The sequence below is a fragment of the Netta rufina genome (genome assembly GCF_964035555.1).
Source record: "Netta rufina genome assembly, chromosome: 1".
NCBI lineage: Eukaryota > Metazoa > Chordata > Aves > Anseriformes > Anatidae > Netta > Netta rufina.
The window spans coordinates 81125948-81144232 of NC_140123.1; the positions used below are offsets into that span (position 1 = coordinate 81125948).

The 18285-nt window shown below is 43.3% G+C and overlaps 1 protein-coding gene across 2 annotated transcripts in view; it reads right to left on the reverse strand.

Annotated features, from left to right (window-relative positions):
• Nucleotides 1-2490: 2490 nt before the first annotated feature.
• PHKA2 (phosphorylase kinase regulatory subunit alpha 2) overlaps nucleotides 2491-18285 on the reverse strand; it is a gene marked incomplete at both ends in the record, with an annotated part of 39711 nt that continues 23916 nt past the window's right edge. The window contains 12 exons of one of the 2 annotated variants that reach the window (XM_084305012.1): nucleotides 2491-2664; nucleotides 3380-3580; nucleotides 5543-5596; nucleotides 7187-7354; nucleotides 9096-9143; nucleotides 10931-11049; nucleotides 11655-11756; nucleotides 13169-13298; nucleotides 13424-13502; nucleotides 13741-13820; nucleotides 15267-15423; nucleotides 17108-17241. In XM_084305012.1, coding sequence (XP_084161138.1) covers nucleotides 2491-2664; nucleotides 3380-3580; nucleotides 5543-5596; nucleotides 7187-7354; nucleotides 9096-9143; nucleotides 10931-11049; nucleotides 11655-11756; nucleotides 13169-13298; nucleotides 13424-13502; nucleotides 13741-13820; nucleotides 15267-15423; nucleotides 17108-17241 — 1446 coding nt within the window. The remainder of the gene's footprint in view (nucleotides 2665-3379; nucleotides 3581-5542; nucleotides 5597-7186; nucleotides 7355-9095; nucleotides 9144-10930; nucleotides 11050-11654; nucleotides 11757-13168; nucleotides 13299-13423; nucleotides 13503-13740; nucleotides 13821-15266; nucleotides 15424-17107; nucleotides 17242-18285) is intronic. The other variant, XM_084305013.1, reaches the window with a different exon arrangement.

The window sequence follows — 18285 nt, forward strand, 5'->3', positions numbered from 1 at the left end:
GGCTGCAAAGTGCTCGTGACAGCAGCGCCGGACAGAGCGGAAAGACCAGGCCTCAGGTGGATCTGCTTTTCTGAAAGCCCTTGTTTCTGAAGCACATGAGGTGCCTGTGTACCTTTGCCTTCCAAAATGAGTTTGCAGGGAGTTGAGGGTGGCCGCATCCTCCTCTTCAGGCTCCCCCCGGAGGCCAGACAGCAGAGCTGCTCCAATTAGTGGCAAAGCTGTCACTGAATTTTACCTGGGAGCACACCCTCACCTCCATCAGAGCTGGCTCAGTTTTATAACAGCTTAATAACACAGAGGTGGATCCTCTGCAAAGTGTGTATGTGTGTGGGGGGGTCTGAACAAAAGCTTATTTGCTTAATGAGTTTTGCATTAATTGTGATTCCCCAGCTGTAATAATCCTTCTGTCCGAGTAGTAGCTCAGCAGAAAGTTGCAGCTGTGCCTGAGCTGGAAGTAAAATGAGTTTTCCCCTCCACTGACATTGTGCTTCAGCATCCCACTTCTCAGTACCAGTTATCTAAACTCTCTTCAAATCACCATATAAATACTTCACCAGTGCGTACACTCCACGTGGTAATTGATCACAGTGATAATAAATGTATGGTAATTGAGGTCATACTATGAATTTTAAATCAAAGACACTTGTTTTTTTTAAAAAAAAAAAAAAAAAAAAAAAAGAGTTGAGATGTTTGTTTTGCTCTGGGCTCTGAACCATTGCTTTAGTGACTTAGTGTGCTCGTGCTCTGCACTGTTACATCCATATGTTTAAACCAAAGGATTTATTTACTGAGAAACACGCTAGGTGATCTCTCACAATGCATACAAAAATGGGGGAAAAGCACAATAAAAGAAAAAACAAACAAACAAAAAACAAACAAACAAAAAAAAACAGGTACCATGCCAATAAAATGACTTCCACATCCAAGTGTGTGCTAGTTGTAGCTGAACCATACCTTGCCACTTATTCCTCCACAGGTCCACAGTGCCCATGGTGGTTAACACTGTCCTTGCCTCTCAGAGCATCCAGCAAGCAGCTCCTGGACTGCCAAATTCTCCTAAATCTGAATCACCTCCTGAGGCCTCCCACACTCATTGCTCTGCCTTGGCTCTCTTGAGCAAGTGCCCAGATGCTGCAGCAGCAGCAGTGCCTCCGTGGTAGCTGTGCTGCCTGAATCCTGCCTTCCCTGGGACCACAGGTGCTGGCAACCAGCAACTGAGACAGGCTGATGTCCCTCCTTTCATCAAGGTATTTCAGGTAACTGCATAAAACCACGGCAAATAGCAGCTGGTGCCTGGGGTGAAGCAGGGTTTTCCACTCCAGAAGCAGCCTACCTCTGTTTTCAGATGAAGTGGCCGCAGAGCCGTTTCCCTGCATGACACACGCTTACTCTCTCTCCTTAAAGCAGCTCCAAGCAGCCACTGAAGCTTATTTTCAGTGGACAGCCTCATGGCGCAGGCACAAACCTGGGAGCTGTCTGAAAGGAGACTACCAGGGAGCCCATCCCTAACCACGACTGACAAATGTGCCTTTAAAAAAAATAATAACAAAGGGAAAAAAAAAAGAGGAAAAAAAAAAGAGAAAAACATCAAAGCTTTCCATAAACTCGCCCTGCGCTGGAAGGGTGGCAATTATGCCATTCTCAACTCTGAGGCTATTTGCAAGGGAAAGGATCAGGAGACTTGGGAAGGGTGCTTGGGTGGCTGAGGTTTAGGTGGCTGAGGTTTATCTTTCTCCGTTCAGAGAAAAAGATTACAGGCATAAAACTGTCTGTCACCTTGGAGAAGCTGGAGTCTTGAGATTTTCCTGCGAAGCCCTGGGGATGCCGGGAAGGAAGCCACTTTGTTCAGATTAAAGAGAGAGGCAGCTTCCTGAGCAAGGCCATCATCTCAAATTAGAGGATATTGTAAGACATTTGTCTCTGCGGCACTAGCCCTGTACTAACTAGGTGCAAACGAGATGAGAATCGGGGTAAACGTGTATCAAAAATACCACCTGGTTACCTCCAGTTATTCCTATTCCTCTAATTTACATTTCCCTGGATGTTTCACACTGCATTAGTGATTCACAACAACGACGTACGTTTACAGAGAGCAGGGGAAAAATTAATGAATTCCATCACTTCCCTTGTTTGGGAGACTTTAAGCCTGAGATAGAGCTCCCTCGTTTTATTATGCCTTTTGATCTCCACAGAGTAATCTGTTTTCCCCTTGGCAGAGCAGTTTAATTCTTGCTAATTTAATATGAATTACATCTATGCACTTCGGGCAGAATGAGCTTAATTATTTGTTATTTCTCACACCCTCCCTTAAAAGTAGGCCACGTTCCACCTACCTGTCCCCCGCAGGCAGGCATGCACACCCCATGATGTTTCGCATGAAGTGCTGAGGTAGTGTATGGCACACACACATGCAGCAACTAAACAAGAGGTTCGAGGCAGCGAAACGGGGAGGAAAAGCTTCCGAGCCTTTTCTCCCTCCTGAGACACTGCTTATTGCATCACACAGCCTGTGCTAGGCAGGAAATCCTGTAAATAAATAATTATGGCTTTTGTCAGGTATGTCATAGTCCCATAGGCCCCGCTTGGAGCGCTGTCGTAAAAAAAGTGGCAAATTCCTGTGGCTATGTCTTTCTCCAAGATACCACCAGTAGCTCCAAATGATTTCTGAAAAGACACACACAAAAAAAGAAGTAGGGAACGTTAGGCATTTATGCTTATGTATTGGGAAAAAAAAAAGGAAAGGCCTCATGATGATTTTACATTTGTGCTGAAGGCACAGCTCTGCTCCCTCATTAAAACCCTTACTGGGATTGTTACAGGATACACATAACTTAGTTGGATCAGCCTAAGTAAACAAGGAACATCTAGCTTCACAAATCTTGTCCTTTTTTACAATACTTAAATATTGATAATTCTAACGCTTCGCACTCTGCTTTCACAATACTCTTCTATAATTAGGTAGAGCTAAAAGCAGCTGGCCTGGACGTGAACTTGTTCTCTGCCTTACTGTCTGGCATGTACACAGCGTTGTCTCCAAGCTGTTCTGTTTCTGGCAGCTGTACCTGCACAGCTTTTCCCGACTTTCTGCTGATGGAGGACTGAATGCTTCTCCTCAGAGTGGCTCGTGCAGTGCTTTGGTAAAGCAAAAGTTCTCTTCCATCTGCCCACTTATTTCAGAGCTTGTTAGCTGCTATGATTTTATACCCACTAAATCTCCCACAATTCTTAAATTAGTTTTCCAAATATACTTCCAGAAGATACTGAGGTGATTTGGTTTTCCTTTGTAGGGGCATAAGGAAAAAATCATATTCTCCACACACCAAAGAAGGAATAGAGGAGTAGATTTCAAACGTGAAGGCTGCCCCTTGGCCTCACTCACCAGTTCCTGCAGAAAGAGGTCGTTGGCCATGTGCACTATTCGGTCCACGTGGATGATTCCCCCGATGCTGTTCACCTCCACGTCAGACAGGAAGGTAAGGACGAGAATCGCTTCCACCAGGAGCTGCCGGTACTCGGGCTGGGGTACGTGGTTCAGCACCGACTCCACGTGCACGGCAAACTTGATTTCGCAGGGGGTCATCTGGCGAGCGAGAGTGGAAATGGAAATTAAAAACCCACAGATCCAAAAGACTAGCTCCCCACGCATCCCCCAGGCACTTAAACACACGCTCCTCTCCTCACGTGGGGGCAGCCCGACTGAGGTGAACCAGATGTTTTTATGGCTTTAGCACTGACAGGAACTTTTTGTGTCGCTAGGCCCTGGTCCTGCATGCAGTTATGCAACTTCCAGAGAACTGCTCCAGCCCTGCAGCCCATCACACACACACTGTACTTGCACACAGGACTGTGGATACTTCGCTTGCAAACTAATTCTCTGCTTCTAATGTGCCAGTCTTGGACATTTTGCCTTCCGAGTACCCTTCTGGCACTGCAGGTTAGTCGCAAAACCGAAATGACTGTGGAGATTTAAAAATAGCCAGCTGCTTAGCGTGAATGTGCTTTCACACAAGCGAATACCTGCATTGTTTGTAGAGCAGCCTAATTCTCGCTGGCAGAGCTGTATGGATGTCATGTGAAATGCTGACACCCTAGGAGGTTTGTGCTCATTTAGTTTGATTCCTTTAAACAGCAAAATTAGATACTGTCTAGGTCTGACAGGCTAAAAATATAAGCTTATTTATCTACACAATAGGAATAAATAAAGCTCTCCATTCTGCAAAAGAAGGTTTAAATTTGGCAGAAAATTCCAGCTCTTCTCTTCAGCTGTTACCACCAGAAAAGGAGGAAGCCAGAGACAAATTGGGTGCAACCTGACATGAAAAAAAGTCTCAGGCATGCAAGTATCTCTCTTCTGCTGAGAGATCTCTGTTTGCAAGAGTTGTTTGTTTCATATTTGTGAACTTAAAACTTGCCAGAGTGCCTAAGGGAAGAGTGGCAATCCAACTGAGGAAAAAAACTATAAAGAAAGGTTAAGGTTATGGATTTAAAGAGTGAAAGCTTTGGTGAGAAACCATCATCCTCAACTCGTGTTTACTCTTGAGGCTGTGATGCCAAAATACATTGGCTGCAGTGGCAGCATTTAAAAAAAATTAGGGTGAGGAACAAGCAATGTGTCTACTTTATTCCAACAAAGCTGAGCTTTTTCGTTACTCTGCCTGAATGACTGTAACCAGCCACCCCCTTTTCAGGCAGTGCTCTGTGGGTGCAGCACACTACTGCCATAGAATCACAGAATCACAGAATTTCTAGGTTGGAAGAGACCTCAAGATCATCGAGTCCAACCTCTGACCTAACACTAACAGTCCCCACTAAACCATATCCCTAAGCTCTACATCTAAACGTCTTTTGAAGACTTCCAGGGATGGTGACTCCACCACTTCCCTGGGCAGCCTGTTCCAATGCCTCACAACCCTTTCAGTGAAGAAGTTCTTCCTAACATCTAACCTAAAACTCCCCTGGCTCAACTTAAGCCCATTCCCCCTCGTCCTGTCACCAGGCACGTGGGAGAACAGGCCAACCCCCACCTCGCTACAGCCTCCCTTGAGGTACCCATAGAGAGCGATAAGGTCGCCCCCGAGCCTCCTCTTCTCCAGGCTGAACAAGCCCAGCTCCCTCAGCCGCTCCTCATAGGACTTGTTCTCCAGGCCCCTCACCAGCTTCGTCGCCCTTCTCTGGACTCGTTCAAGCACCTCCATGTCCTTCTTGTAGCGAGGGGCCCAAAACTGAACACAGTACTCCAGTTGCGGCCTCACCAGAGCCGAGTAAAGCCATGAAGGCATGCAGACAGCGGGCGCAGCGAAGGGGCAAACCTACCTCAAAACCCACCCGCTCCCAGGCCTGGCTGGCAGAAAAACTCATCTGCACAGCCCCAGTGAAGCTGGCAGGGGTGCTGGAGGGAAGATCCAGACCTCAGCTCCCTCCTGGAGTAGCAGCCACTTCTGTTTTTTAAAAGGTCCTGCAGCATTGGCCCTGCTCTGCATCTTACACCGTGAAACCAAACGTTCAGTCATACGCCTAGAAAATCCTCAGCGTTTTACTGTACCTCTCTGGTGGTTGAAGAAGGAAGGACGTACCCATCAATGGACAAACCGTGACACTGAAACAAAAAACATTTCCGCAATGAACAGAAATCATAGTTCTTGCAAGTAAGTCTGAGTGAATTCTGATCCAAGCCAGTATGTAAAAAAATTAAGCTAAACAAACAAAAACACCAAAAAACCACCACCAAATCTACCACAAAAAAATAAAAGAAAAACCTGTTAAAAACATTGTTTCACCTTTACTCAAGAGGTTATTATGTAGCCTGCCAAATGTTAGAAATAACCTTACGTGACACCTGCATGGTGTTCTGTATTCCACTTTAGCTACTGAAGGGGAGGAAAGTACTTGGAGAGCCACTACAGGAAGGGGCAGACAAAGGACAAAGCCAAATCAATGAGAGCCTTCTGTGGAAAGGATGTAGAAATAAAAGATAATGCCAAAACACGACAACAAACCATGAAAATGAGAACCTGTATTTCTCATTTTCACTAAAACAACATTTAGTTAAGTGTTGGAAACCCAGGGCACTTCAGCTCAAGCGTGTCAGCATGCTGTGGTGCTTGGAAATGGGCCACAAACACTGGCAGAGAGGTGGTGTTAGAAATACCAAGTGGTATAAAAGAAAAGGGTGACAGAACCTAAGTGGTGAGAAGGCAGGCTACGGAATGACACATCTGGGTACCTGCGGTTATAAAAAATAAAAAATAAAGAAAAAGGGCACATCAAGAAGAGTGCTTTTGTGAACAGTTCACAGTGTAAGAAATATTTAAATAACTTTAAATAAGCATAATTAATTTTAATAGCCAGAAAACCATTAAATACTGCCAGCTACTACAGTAGGTCAGGACAGAAGTGATGTTCGCTGTTGAACATATGTTGAACATACTAAAAGATCCCATCAGCAAATCTACTGGCCATACATGACTCATCTTGGCTGATACCAGCTTCAGAATAACTGATTTTAGGACAACCAAGAGTGCTCTAAGCTGGTGATGCACATCTTTGCAACGGTGTAGGCTTGAACAGCTCAGTTTTGCAAGCTGCCAAATGCTGTCTGTCATCCAGCAAAGGAGAGCAGGTTCACCACTTCGAAGTAAAGAGAAATTCTTAATTCCCCTCTTTTCCTTCCCTGAGATCTGTTTCAGTACATTTCCACACCCCTGTTCTCCAAGGTGCTACCAAAACACAATAAACAAAAGCTATCAAGAATGGCATGCGGCTCAGAAGAGCCAGCAAGAGATCTCAAGACATTTTAGAAGAGTCTGTGAAGTTTCCAACCTCACTCCCTGCAGCCTTTTTCAGCTGGAGCACGCGAAGTGCACTGCGTTACAGTGCCCCTCCGTGGCAGTGACCACAACTTGCATAAGGCCAGGAGCAATGCAGAACAGTGGTGAAACAGAATTGTTCAGCCAAAATGCATCTCTGGTGTTTTCAGAGAAAAACACACTTTCAAACTAAGATGTGGAATTGCATTAATGGAGCCTTTATATGTTTGGGAGACATGTTCCTACTAACAACTCCAGTTTCCACTGGTCTTCCAGCTGAAGACCAACTTTAATCAGCAACACAACACCCCTAAACCATCACCTTCCCATGTTCCCATACATATTTTTTTGCTTCCTGCCTTCCATAGCTGTCAGCCTACCTTCTGAAGGATCTTCCACACTTTCTCATAGAAGCCAACAGGAACTCTGTTAATGGCACCATCGAGCCTCCTCCTGCGCAGCCACTGCCCTTTGCGGTCCCCCCAGCTGATGTCTCTGTCGGAGCCCGTCGGAGAAGTGCTGGTGGGAGACGGCGGGGTGCTGCCCCTCTGTCAGAAACATTAAGGCTTTTGTTAGTTTCCCTCTACCACCACAAGTGCTTCTGCTTGTGAACATGTTGTTCTGTTACAACGCTAGCTGAGGAGCGGGAAAGAAAACCACAGGCCAGGACCTCACACGAGGTGATGGAGCAGGACTGATCCCTCTCTACCTTCCACAACAAGTTTCACTTCTCCAGCACTTCAGTCGTTTCTCAACGAAATAAGCAAGCAGTTCAACAAGGGATAAATCAGTAAACTTCACTGCTTGTTTCAAGACAAGGCATGACTGCTCTGACAAGTACCAGTTGGAGGGCAGGGCAGTGCCACTGCTCCACCAGATGGTGGCATTTACTGGCTGGTCTGATTTGGACTTCAGGCTCAGGGATGTGAGGTCCTCCATGCAAATAGGTCCATTAATGTATGTTGATTAAAAACTGACTTTGTGTGGTCATTTAATTACCATGCCCACCTCTCTGTAAGTAGCCACCTTGTTTCCTTCACTGTCACTGTTGTTCTATTTTGCTCTACCAGCCTTGGAGACTAAATTAGGCAGCAAATCTTCTTCCAAGTTGTGGCACTATCAGCACATTCTCACTGTCACACCCATTACTTTCAGCCCAAAGAGGCTTCACTGACAGCCCGTTCTCAAACCCCATCCTCTCTTAAGTAAGGAACTGCCTAAACAAAGTACTGGGGAAAGTGGGAAATAAGACCAAAAAGTACAAGTTTGCAAAGGAGAAGCTCAGTGACCCCACACAGCCAAGCTCTGCAAAAAGAAAATGAAAACAAAGTCTATTCTCTCTCCTGTTGGTGTCAGTGACAGATGGATGGTGTTCCCTTGATGGTCTGATGCACCCCATTCCTTTACTTCATGCTGACTCAGATAGTCAGAATCTCCTCCACGCTGTTTAGCAGAGCGAGGGGATGCAGGAGGGTCAGTGCCAAAGCAGAGAAATCCATCTGCACGCAGTAATTACTCTGGCTACTCAGGTGGTTCAGACAGGCAAGTTCTCATTGAACACTTCCATGCATGTGAGTCAAACAGGCTACAATCCTACACTGGGATGTGGGACAAGGGAGGCAGCAGCAATCTGGCAGCTGTCAGGCCCGGCCATGGGGCCAGGGGAACGTGCACCTGTGGGTGCTCTGTAATGGTGTATTTAGGGCACCTGAGTGGTGTGCCAGTGACAGCAAGTCTCCAGGCACAGAGATCCTCTCATCACAGCTGCCAGTTCAAGGTGCAGGCATAGCTGCAAGCCTTCTGTCTCCTGATGACAGATTCGGAGCCTCAGACTTTAAACTGCTGAGGTTTCTGCTGGTAAAATATTTAAACAATTATCTCTTTTCTTAACAGCGAGAGCTGAAGAAGGGCTACAATTCTCTGCCTCGAAAGAACACGACAGCCTGTAGGCCTGTAAAACCCCTGCCTCAGCAATCTGGTTTCATTACTGGCCAGAGACTGCCAGCAAAAATGGTACATTACTGTTAAATACTGATGACACCTGTAATATAGTCAAGTAACTAAATCTGCAACAGTGCTTTATCTGCTACGACTACTTAACCTTCAGAAGAACTAAGTGGATCTAAATGAGACTATTAACAGATTACTGATGAGAACGGGCTCCCAGTGAAGATGAGCTAAATGAAGAGGTAGGGTTTTACACCAAGCTTTCACACAGAAGCAGCTGCAGGTGTTCAGAGCCAAGGTTCCTGCACACGCATACACACAGAGCTGCAGGTGGTGTTTTACCGTGGAAGCGAACATGCTGCTTGACATGGAGTGGCTCTCATGAAAGAACTACAAAACAAAAACAGACACCAGCAGGTCAGACAGACAGCCATGACACAACAGGACGCAAACAAGGTTAAGTAACCCATCTGTGCAAAGATGAGGAGCATGGAATAAGCTCAGGTACTCAGGGGAAAACCATGGCAACCTCTGGCCTCCTGCAGCGCCGCACCTCAGCTGACTTTGGGACAGCCACGTCCGATGGCCAGGGTCACCACGGCATGGCAAACACCAGCCACCACAGCTAAGGAGCATGCTGATGTTTTTCTGCAATTCAGGGTCAGAAAACAAAACACAAAACAAAACAAAAGAACCCAAGCTTCCCACTGCCATTCTCCACTTGTTATGTCAGCTTCTCCTTGCAGCGTGAGGCCATCGTGCTGCAGAAAGCCTGCAGGATGCCAGCGGGGTCAGCAGTGCTGAGCAATGAGCTGCAAAGCAGAGCTTTCACAGGAACATGGATGCACCCCTTTCCACACTGAGCACTTTCCTGTAGCTGTCCCCTCCCAAGCCATGCCCTTTAATTAGTGTTAATGGTTCAGACCTAGGCAAAGTCTTGGTTTTCAGACTCCAGAGACATCTGCAGTAAACAAGAAGAAGCTGCAGCTGCTCAGCACACAAGCTCTGGTGTAAAGCAATGTTGGTGTAAGTATTAGAAGTGCCCTTCCTGACACAAAGCTGATTGTCCTCACCCCCAACACAGCATGACCTAAAATTGGTATTTGGCAAATGATGTAGAGAGTGCAGTGAGATCAGGCAGGAAGCACCATGAATGGATGGGGGGGGGGAATAAAAAAGTAAGAACAGCCAACTCCCCTCATCTGTGCAAAAAACGTTTCCATCTAATGCAAAAACAGTGCAAGGAAATACCTTTTCAGCCTTAAACTGCACAGGGATTCAGCTCAGGCCCGCCTGTGTATTTAAAATTAAATAATGCTGCCACCTTGTGCCCAGTGCCCCTTCCTTCTGGGAAAGGCTCTGAAGTCAGGCATCCACGGTCGGCTGTAAGACCAACAGCCATGCTCAAACTGAGTTACTAAGGCCACTTCGGAGCCTGCACTAAGCACCCAGCAGCGTTTTCACAAACATAGCTGTACCAATGGAGGGGACAAGGCAACAGTAACATTGAGGCACCACCACAGCTCAAACGCAGCAACCAGATCTCATGAGACACAAACTGCATGTTTCGCAGGCACCTTCACTTCCCTGATTGACTGTATAACAAAGAGAATTATTAACTTACCCTTATGTCAGCATCAAATGCCTTATGTCAAGCTCATACAGAAATTCCACTCCTCTCCAGTAGCTTAACAAGCAAACTTGTTTCATACAATCAAGGTGAACACAACGCACTTTCTCAGAAACTCAGAGATGGCCTCAGAGTAAATGCAAGACTTGCTTATTAAGCTCTCAGCAAAGAGGGTGGTTTTGAAATGTTTGTAATATAAAATACTTCATTCTCATATATACCTTTTATCTGATCATGACTTTGCCTTAGCTAAAAAATGATAAAAATGCTGTTTTGAAGTTGATGCCACGAATGCATTAGAGTTTGCTCAAGTTCTTCTATGTCCATCATGTGAAAAAGAACAAAAACGGAACTACAGTTTGGGAGGAAACGTCCCCTTCATGCTTTCTATCAGCTTTAAACCAAAGGATGTTTGGGAACTTCTGTGATTTACCATTAACTTAATCAGCACTAAAAACAGTCTCCCAAAATGCATACACAAAAATCTGACCTAGCACAGCTCCAGAGCAGCTGCATTTTCTGATGAGCATTGACGGAAAACCCTCACCTGCTTCATCTCACTCTTTAGTTTAGTAATACCACTTCTTCCTGTTTTGGTTGCTCCAGAATGGCCCATCTCATGAATAGAAATTGCAGGGCTAGATGAAGAGGAATCCATAGGTCGCACTAGAAGAGGCAAACGGACATTTTAAAAATTATATAGGTAGGAAAACATACAAAATTGTATCTAGAGGTGGCAGATAAAAGCATGTCCTTTCAAATGCACGCAATGCTCTTTTTGACAGCATCCTTTCAAATCACATCAATAGTTCAAGCCTGATTGCATCAAGCCAGGGTGTAGACCCACAGCTGGATATTGGGGCCTGATCTTCCAAGACACTGAACAATCACAGCATCAAATGACACTGGAGTTGCAATGAGTCTGTGAGGGCTTAAGAACAGACCCGGGAACCAGCAGAAGGGCCAGCTGGGAATTCAGGGCATGAGACACACTCCTTGAAGGCAGGCTGGATATGCCCTTTATGGTCTTCACTCAAAATTTCTTCATTTTAAAAGTTTGCCTGATACAATCTTGATGCAAGCGCAGGATAATTTCCATCATGTGTGTGTTTTTTTTTTATCCCTCATCAGCTAACATACACAAGTATGTTTAATACATTACCAGTACTTCTGTTTTACATGCACTGAGAGTATAACCTTGCTTATACGATGATCTAACTCTATATTTACATTTATTTTTACAGTACTCACTTAACATACGGACAACTTACAGCTTCTTTCCACACCAAACTCTTTTCCACTGAGAATATGATGTAGGAGATTTTTCATATCAAAGGGGCTTAGATTCATCAAACTCTCTGAAGCTTCTTCACCTAGTTTAAAAACAACCATCAACAAACATTACTATAAGCTGGTTTACAAATCGTTTTCCTAACTGAACTGCTGGCTGAATGGGGTCCCCACCACATTTATTTTTGTAGCTAATGCATCCTTTAAAAAGAAAATTAATATGTTGTCATTTCAAAGAAAATAAATTTCAAGACTAAACAACAAACACTGCATGGAGATGACTCTATTTGCATTACTGAACAGCCTGTGCAGGTTGTGTGAAATCTCACTGAAGCTTATGATGAGAAAGCAGTTGCTCCTTCACAGAGCAAGATTGCTTGAAAAATCACTACAGCCATCTCCCCAAAGTAGATCACATAGATCTAAATTACAGAGCTAGAGTTGTTCCATAAAGAACAGCATGCAAATGGAAGGCTCGTGTTTTATTTGATTAAAGGATTGTGCTTGTAAGTGAGAGAGAAAAAGCACATACATACACATGAGCGCACATGTGCACACAGACAAGTCTCTCACAGGGGAGCACGGAAAAGGCAGCAATGAAGCTGAGAGCAATGTACAAAGAAATAACTAAAGGAGCACTGGAAAAAGAGGCATTGAACAGTGAAATGCAGCAGCTTCTGGTACTCAGCTTCAGGTTTGGGGGAAATAGGGTTTTCTGTGTACTCCTCATAGAGAAACAGGGTTATCCCAGAAAATGTCTTAGCTACATGTATTAACTTCTCCTAAGAGACAAACCTGCCACTTCCTCAAAGGCAGGTATCCACCTGATTTTCATAGAAATATAGAATCATTTAGGTTGGAAAAGACCTCTAAGATCATCTGGTCCAACCTGTTGTCAAAGGGAGCAGCAGTGTCCAAAGTGGGCACCCTTTAAAATATGACTCATGAAGTTCTCCCCTTTGAGGTGTACGAGTACATTAGAAACAGTGATGAGCTAAGCCAGAAAAATATGGTCCAGATCATGCCCCTAAACGTCAGCATTTGAGACTACATATTCATCACATTAACTTGATCACTTCTGATGATGGTTTCTTCTTGCCTTTTGACCCCTTTAAACTCCTCTGATGTGGAAAAATCTTCAATGTTTTTTTTCAGATATCACATTAGTTGTTCTTTGTTCAGAAGATAACCAGGATCCTAATCCTCGTTGAAATTAATAGCATTGGATCCCTAAATACACATGCATACAATTTGATGATCAGCACCTCAAACACTTACTGGAAGTCAGAGGGCTTAAGTACTTACTATCTACTCCATATTGACAACGTAGGGGGAAAGGAAAGGCAGGAATCTTTAATTAAGTCAAAAAGGGAAGTTATTTTCAAAGTTATTAATTGTATATGTTGAATGAAGAATTTAACACATAAGTGAAAAAATTACTAAGGTGAAGCAGAAATAATGCCACAAGTATCTCCTATGATAAAATTGCACTTACCTGAGCATTTCAGACTCCGAGCCAGCTCAGTGGCCATCACCTGAATTATCAGACCGATGCGGAGCCTGAGCATCTCCATGAAAAGACTAGGCTGTGACCGAACGTACATTGCCAAGTACATAATTATTTCCTGTAAGGACAAATCCATAAAGGCAGCTATTCAAAGTGGGTCCTCTTACCTTCCCCAGTCACAGCAGAACACTGGCATCGCACTGGGCACAGCTTAAAGAACTTTTTTTTCCCCATGCTACTTACCTGTGTCAGGACAGCAATACTGATGTCTTGGCCACTGGCTTCATAAATAAGATCTGTGAGCTCCTCAGGTGGCAGGGGGCTGCAAGAAGGCAAACCACAGTTAGCAGTCAACTCAGGCTCCTGCTGTTGACTTCGTGAATGTGCTCTGGAAGCAAGTCACCCAGAAACATCTTTGCACTACAGGCTTTTCTGTCTTGGTGGCTGCAATCCTTTCTGAAGTTGAGAAGTAACTTTTAAAACAAGATGACAGCAGCAGAATGGTACCAGCAAGATGCAGAAAGGCAGGCTGCTTCTACTGAGACTGAGCTCCAACTTACGTGGTAATGATTTTCTCACGGGGTTCCGGTGGCAGGCCCACAGTAAGTTGCTTGTGGTGTGACAGGAGGTCTGTGCACGCCTATCATGATGTGACAGGAAACAAGAGACCTTTCTCTGAGTCACGCAAAAGTGATACAGCTTTTAATTCCAGAAAATGAATTGTTTCTTTTGCAATTTTAAGCGCATTTCTATTAACTACCAGATGTGCAGATCCAGCAGAATGCTGTTAACCACTTGCTGAAAGCCTGCTTGCTCACACTGAAATCAGCAGCATAAAGATTATGGACTCCAGTGGGGCTGGAAGATCAGTAAAGGACTTCACCAGAAGATAAACATTTGATTTTTAAGACCCAAAAAATACATTAATGGAAAGCTTGGCAGTATTAGCTATATATATAGCTATATATAATATATATATATATTAGCTATATATAGATATATCTTGTATACTAGTATCTCTCTTTAAAACAATATAAATTAAAACAAAAAATTACATCACATTTCCAAATTATGCACCCTGAAATAGGTGCTTCCTCTAGTACCAGTGTTTTACTCTTTTATATGTACTTCCTACAAAGGAAGGTTTTTAATTTTTAGCATCCTGAAACAAAGACCTCACTGACCAGTGTTCCTCTGATTTCCTTAAGAGTCTGTTTTCCTTCCCTCACTGTGGAACAAAACCACTACTACAAATCACCTCTACTCTCATCCTCCCCAGTTCTTCACCAACATCTTTGAAAATTATCATACATAGTTTTCTGTGAGCATGTCTGTACTGCTCATCCATAATGTCTTGAGGATAGAAAAGGTACCTAATGAAGTACCATGCAGGGTGACTATCACAAATTGCTCCCTGGTATAGGTACGGCTATCAAAGCTTTGAAAACGGGCAGGAATTAGAGAAAGAGTTAATTGGAAATAACAGCGTTACATACAAATTGCTGTACTTAAAACAGCAGAGAGGAAATGTTTTTGTAATGGTCAAAATGAAATCTGTGCCCTTAAAATGGATCTTCCTTGCTAATCTTAAGTATTCGCAAATATCCTAGTGCCTCTGTACACCTGCAGCCACTCGCACTACAGACTGCCTGCCCAACGGGACAGGAATTGCCAGATCATGTTTTTGCATAATCTCTAGCACCATAACACACTGGTGCTCCAAAAGTGTTTATGCTACAACAACAGCAACAAGCGATTGCCAGCGACCACTACAACTTTCAAAGCACGTAGTTAAGCTTCTCAGATAACAAGAGATTAAACGAAGCCTTCACAATCTTTTGCAGTTGGACAACTTCAATCCATTCCAACACTAGCACAGTTCTCCGTATGGATGAAAGGTAAAGATACTGCAGTAAGATTTTAGATCAGAAAAATAACCAACTTTTACTGAAAAATACTGCACTAGGTAAGTTGTAAAGACCAGAAGAAGGCAAGCACAAGCCCCACAGGCACTTGTGCCTCACATTGGTAGCCTTATCTCCCTTTCTAGGCAGGAAACTGAACCAGCACTGTTTATATTTCCTACCTCTGCCAGGACTTCCACTCTCTTTTTAAGTATACCAGAAATATAACGGATTAATCCCCACTCCTGATGGAGGCCTGCCTTTCTGTAGAGCTCGTTGAGCAGGCAATGAACAGTGACCCCATATTGTCCGTTCAGCTCCGTATCCCAGTCAGGGCCTCTGCCAGAAAACAGAAGGTAATTTTCATTAGACAAAACAAGCAGATTTCTAAGGGCTCTCCTATGAAGGACAGAGAGAGGAAACAGGAAACTCACAATACTACATCGCTTCATCTTACCACACAAGCAGCCTGATTTTGATTGAATTGCTCATTTTGGTGACAGATTTAAGTACACGGGACATGGGGGCCCTTCACCAGAGATCAGGAGACCTTTTGTGACAGCAACTCTCATATTAGCTAGAACACTTAGCCATAAGACCATGACTTCAAAGCAACCACCCAAGGGATTTCCCATCAGACTTCAAACTGAGCATGCATGCAGGTAGTTTGCTAAGGGAATGCTCCATAGGTTGTTCTTCAAGAGCAAAATTCATCACTTTCTCCAGTACTGCTGAAGACTGCACCCATTTTTTCACACGCTTCAGGGACCTCTGAGTTTTTGTGCCCTGCCTCTTTCTTATCTACTAACTAGATTTCCACACTGATAAATCAAAGGAGATTTCTGGTCCTCTCCTGGTTTTGAAATTCACTGCATTATGGAAAAAAAGGCACTTCTTGTTGACAATGTTTTGAAGCACCATAGAGTGACCTTTCAGCTCCTGTTAGAGGGACAGAGTTCACCAGAGCCCAAGAGAGATATCAGTGTTTAAACAAATCTAGAACAGGAAATTAAATGTCTTTTACGTAGTTAAACAAAAAAACAAAAAACAAAACAAAACAAAAAGGTAATTTTTCAGGATCTCCTTTAATCTTGAAGAGAGGCTGCTAAACATTTTGCTTAGGAAAATAAGATCAAAGAAGAGGCCCTCACAGGAGAAAGACTAAAATAAATGAAAACACAATCTCCGTAACACTACGGAAGACCATCTGTGATCAATAAATGCATGTCTTTGCACCCTTTAGCTATTTTTCTGCCAGATTCTAGCTGTATTCTCCTGCACAGAGAAAAGAAAAATCCCAGTAAGAATATGGCTCTGTTGGTCTGTATTTGCATTTTGTTCTCATCAAACCTATTTAATGAGCAGCTGTTTACTAACCCCAGTAGCTTGGGTTAAACTGTTCCCAGAAACACTTTGAAGAGCACTGAGTTTTAGCCAATGATGTACTTAAGCATGCAAGGATTAGAGGAAAAAATAGTGACTACTCATTAAAGCTGCATCTGTGCTTTAGTTAGAGAATGACAAGATTAAGTATCCCTCCACTTCCCTCCTTGTGTATAAAAACCACACCAAATCTTTGAGAACTTAATTAAGTGCCACAAATACAGCAAGGGGGGTTCTTATTCATGTAAAGGATTTATACATTTCACTCGAGTGCTTGAGAGCCTGTATGTATGCACAATTGTGTGCCAATCAGCCTTGAAATTTGCACAAGCATTTTTTTTATTTATGCAAATTATTTATGTAGTCAAGATAACTGAAAATATTCCCTTTTAAGCAAGAAGTATTTTAACCAGTCCCCTCCAAACACTACCCTGAACACTGGCAAGCTCTTGCACAAGAACAATCAAATACTGGGGCCTTGGCCAACCTTATCTAGTGGGTGGTATCTCTGCCCATGGCAGGGGGGTTGGAACTTAAAGAGATCTTTAAGAGATCTCTTATAGAATGGCTTGGGTTAGAATTCTATGAAATAGCTGCGACCAAACTTAAAGAAGCTGAAGTTTATATTTGGATAACTCACTTGACTATATGCAAGATGTATAAGATATCTGCTTGATCATGGAGCGTTGGGCATTCGTTCAGATGCTCAACAAGTTTCCTGCAATCCAAATCACCGTGAGCATCTTTAGGTAGGTTCAAAACACTTTCAGAGTCCTAATAACAAAGAGGGTTGAAAATCCAGTAAGTATTGAAAAAAAAGAGGAGATCAAATTCAAACTGTAGTTTTCCATTATAGAACACAACAAACATGCAACGTAACTCTGCACTTGGACTATAGACATATCATGTAGTTCCTGTCACATTACTTCACGCATGAAAAGGAGGCTGATCCCCAGAAACACAACACCCAGAATGGAACTTTTGTCTCTAGTTTTTGTTGACTTAACAAGAGAAGTTATTTTTGGACAAAACAAACAAATACTCCATAAAATAAAGAAACAAAATTATTTGCATGCTTTTCCTGTCTTGTCATACACTGCTGCTTGCAAAGACACAGAAGCAGAATGGTACTACTTTTATTTTTGGTTGAAATCATTTAAAGTTCTGTCTCTAATCAGTATATACGCAGTGCTTTAGGAATGTAGATGTTGCCATCATAAGTTTTCCAAGCTTTTGAAGCTAGCATGTTAACTAGTCAGATGATGCAATACAGCAGTGAGTTCTCAGATGAAGAGAAGTTTCATTTAACAAGCTATCAGCAGTATGTATGGTCCTAAAATACCATTTCCACAGGCACAGCCTCTAGAGCAGAATCCTTCAGCAGGCTGGATACAACCTCACGTAACTGCTTCCAGCAGCTGCTCACATACTAGGAGAGAACAAATGCCCAGCACAAACCCATCCTTCGTGGCTTCCAGTGGTATTTAACTGGTGCCTTAGGACATCAGGGGTTGGAATTAGATGATCTTTAAGGTCCCTTCCAACCCAAACCATCCTATGATTTTACAATCTATCCTTTCACATACTATCCTCCTGAACAGAAATATAAGTGCCATTTCTTGAAGAATACTTCTAAAGGCTATGAATATCCTACTTTTCCCTTTGTGAGTTCAACTAGGACCAAAGATGATGATATAAGCCTTGGCCCTTAAAAACAAGCACCTATTATATTATTTTGTTTTGCATGCACTATTAAAAAAATTCCATGTGATAACATCTATTTAACAAAAAACAAAAACAATCAAACAAAAAACTTCC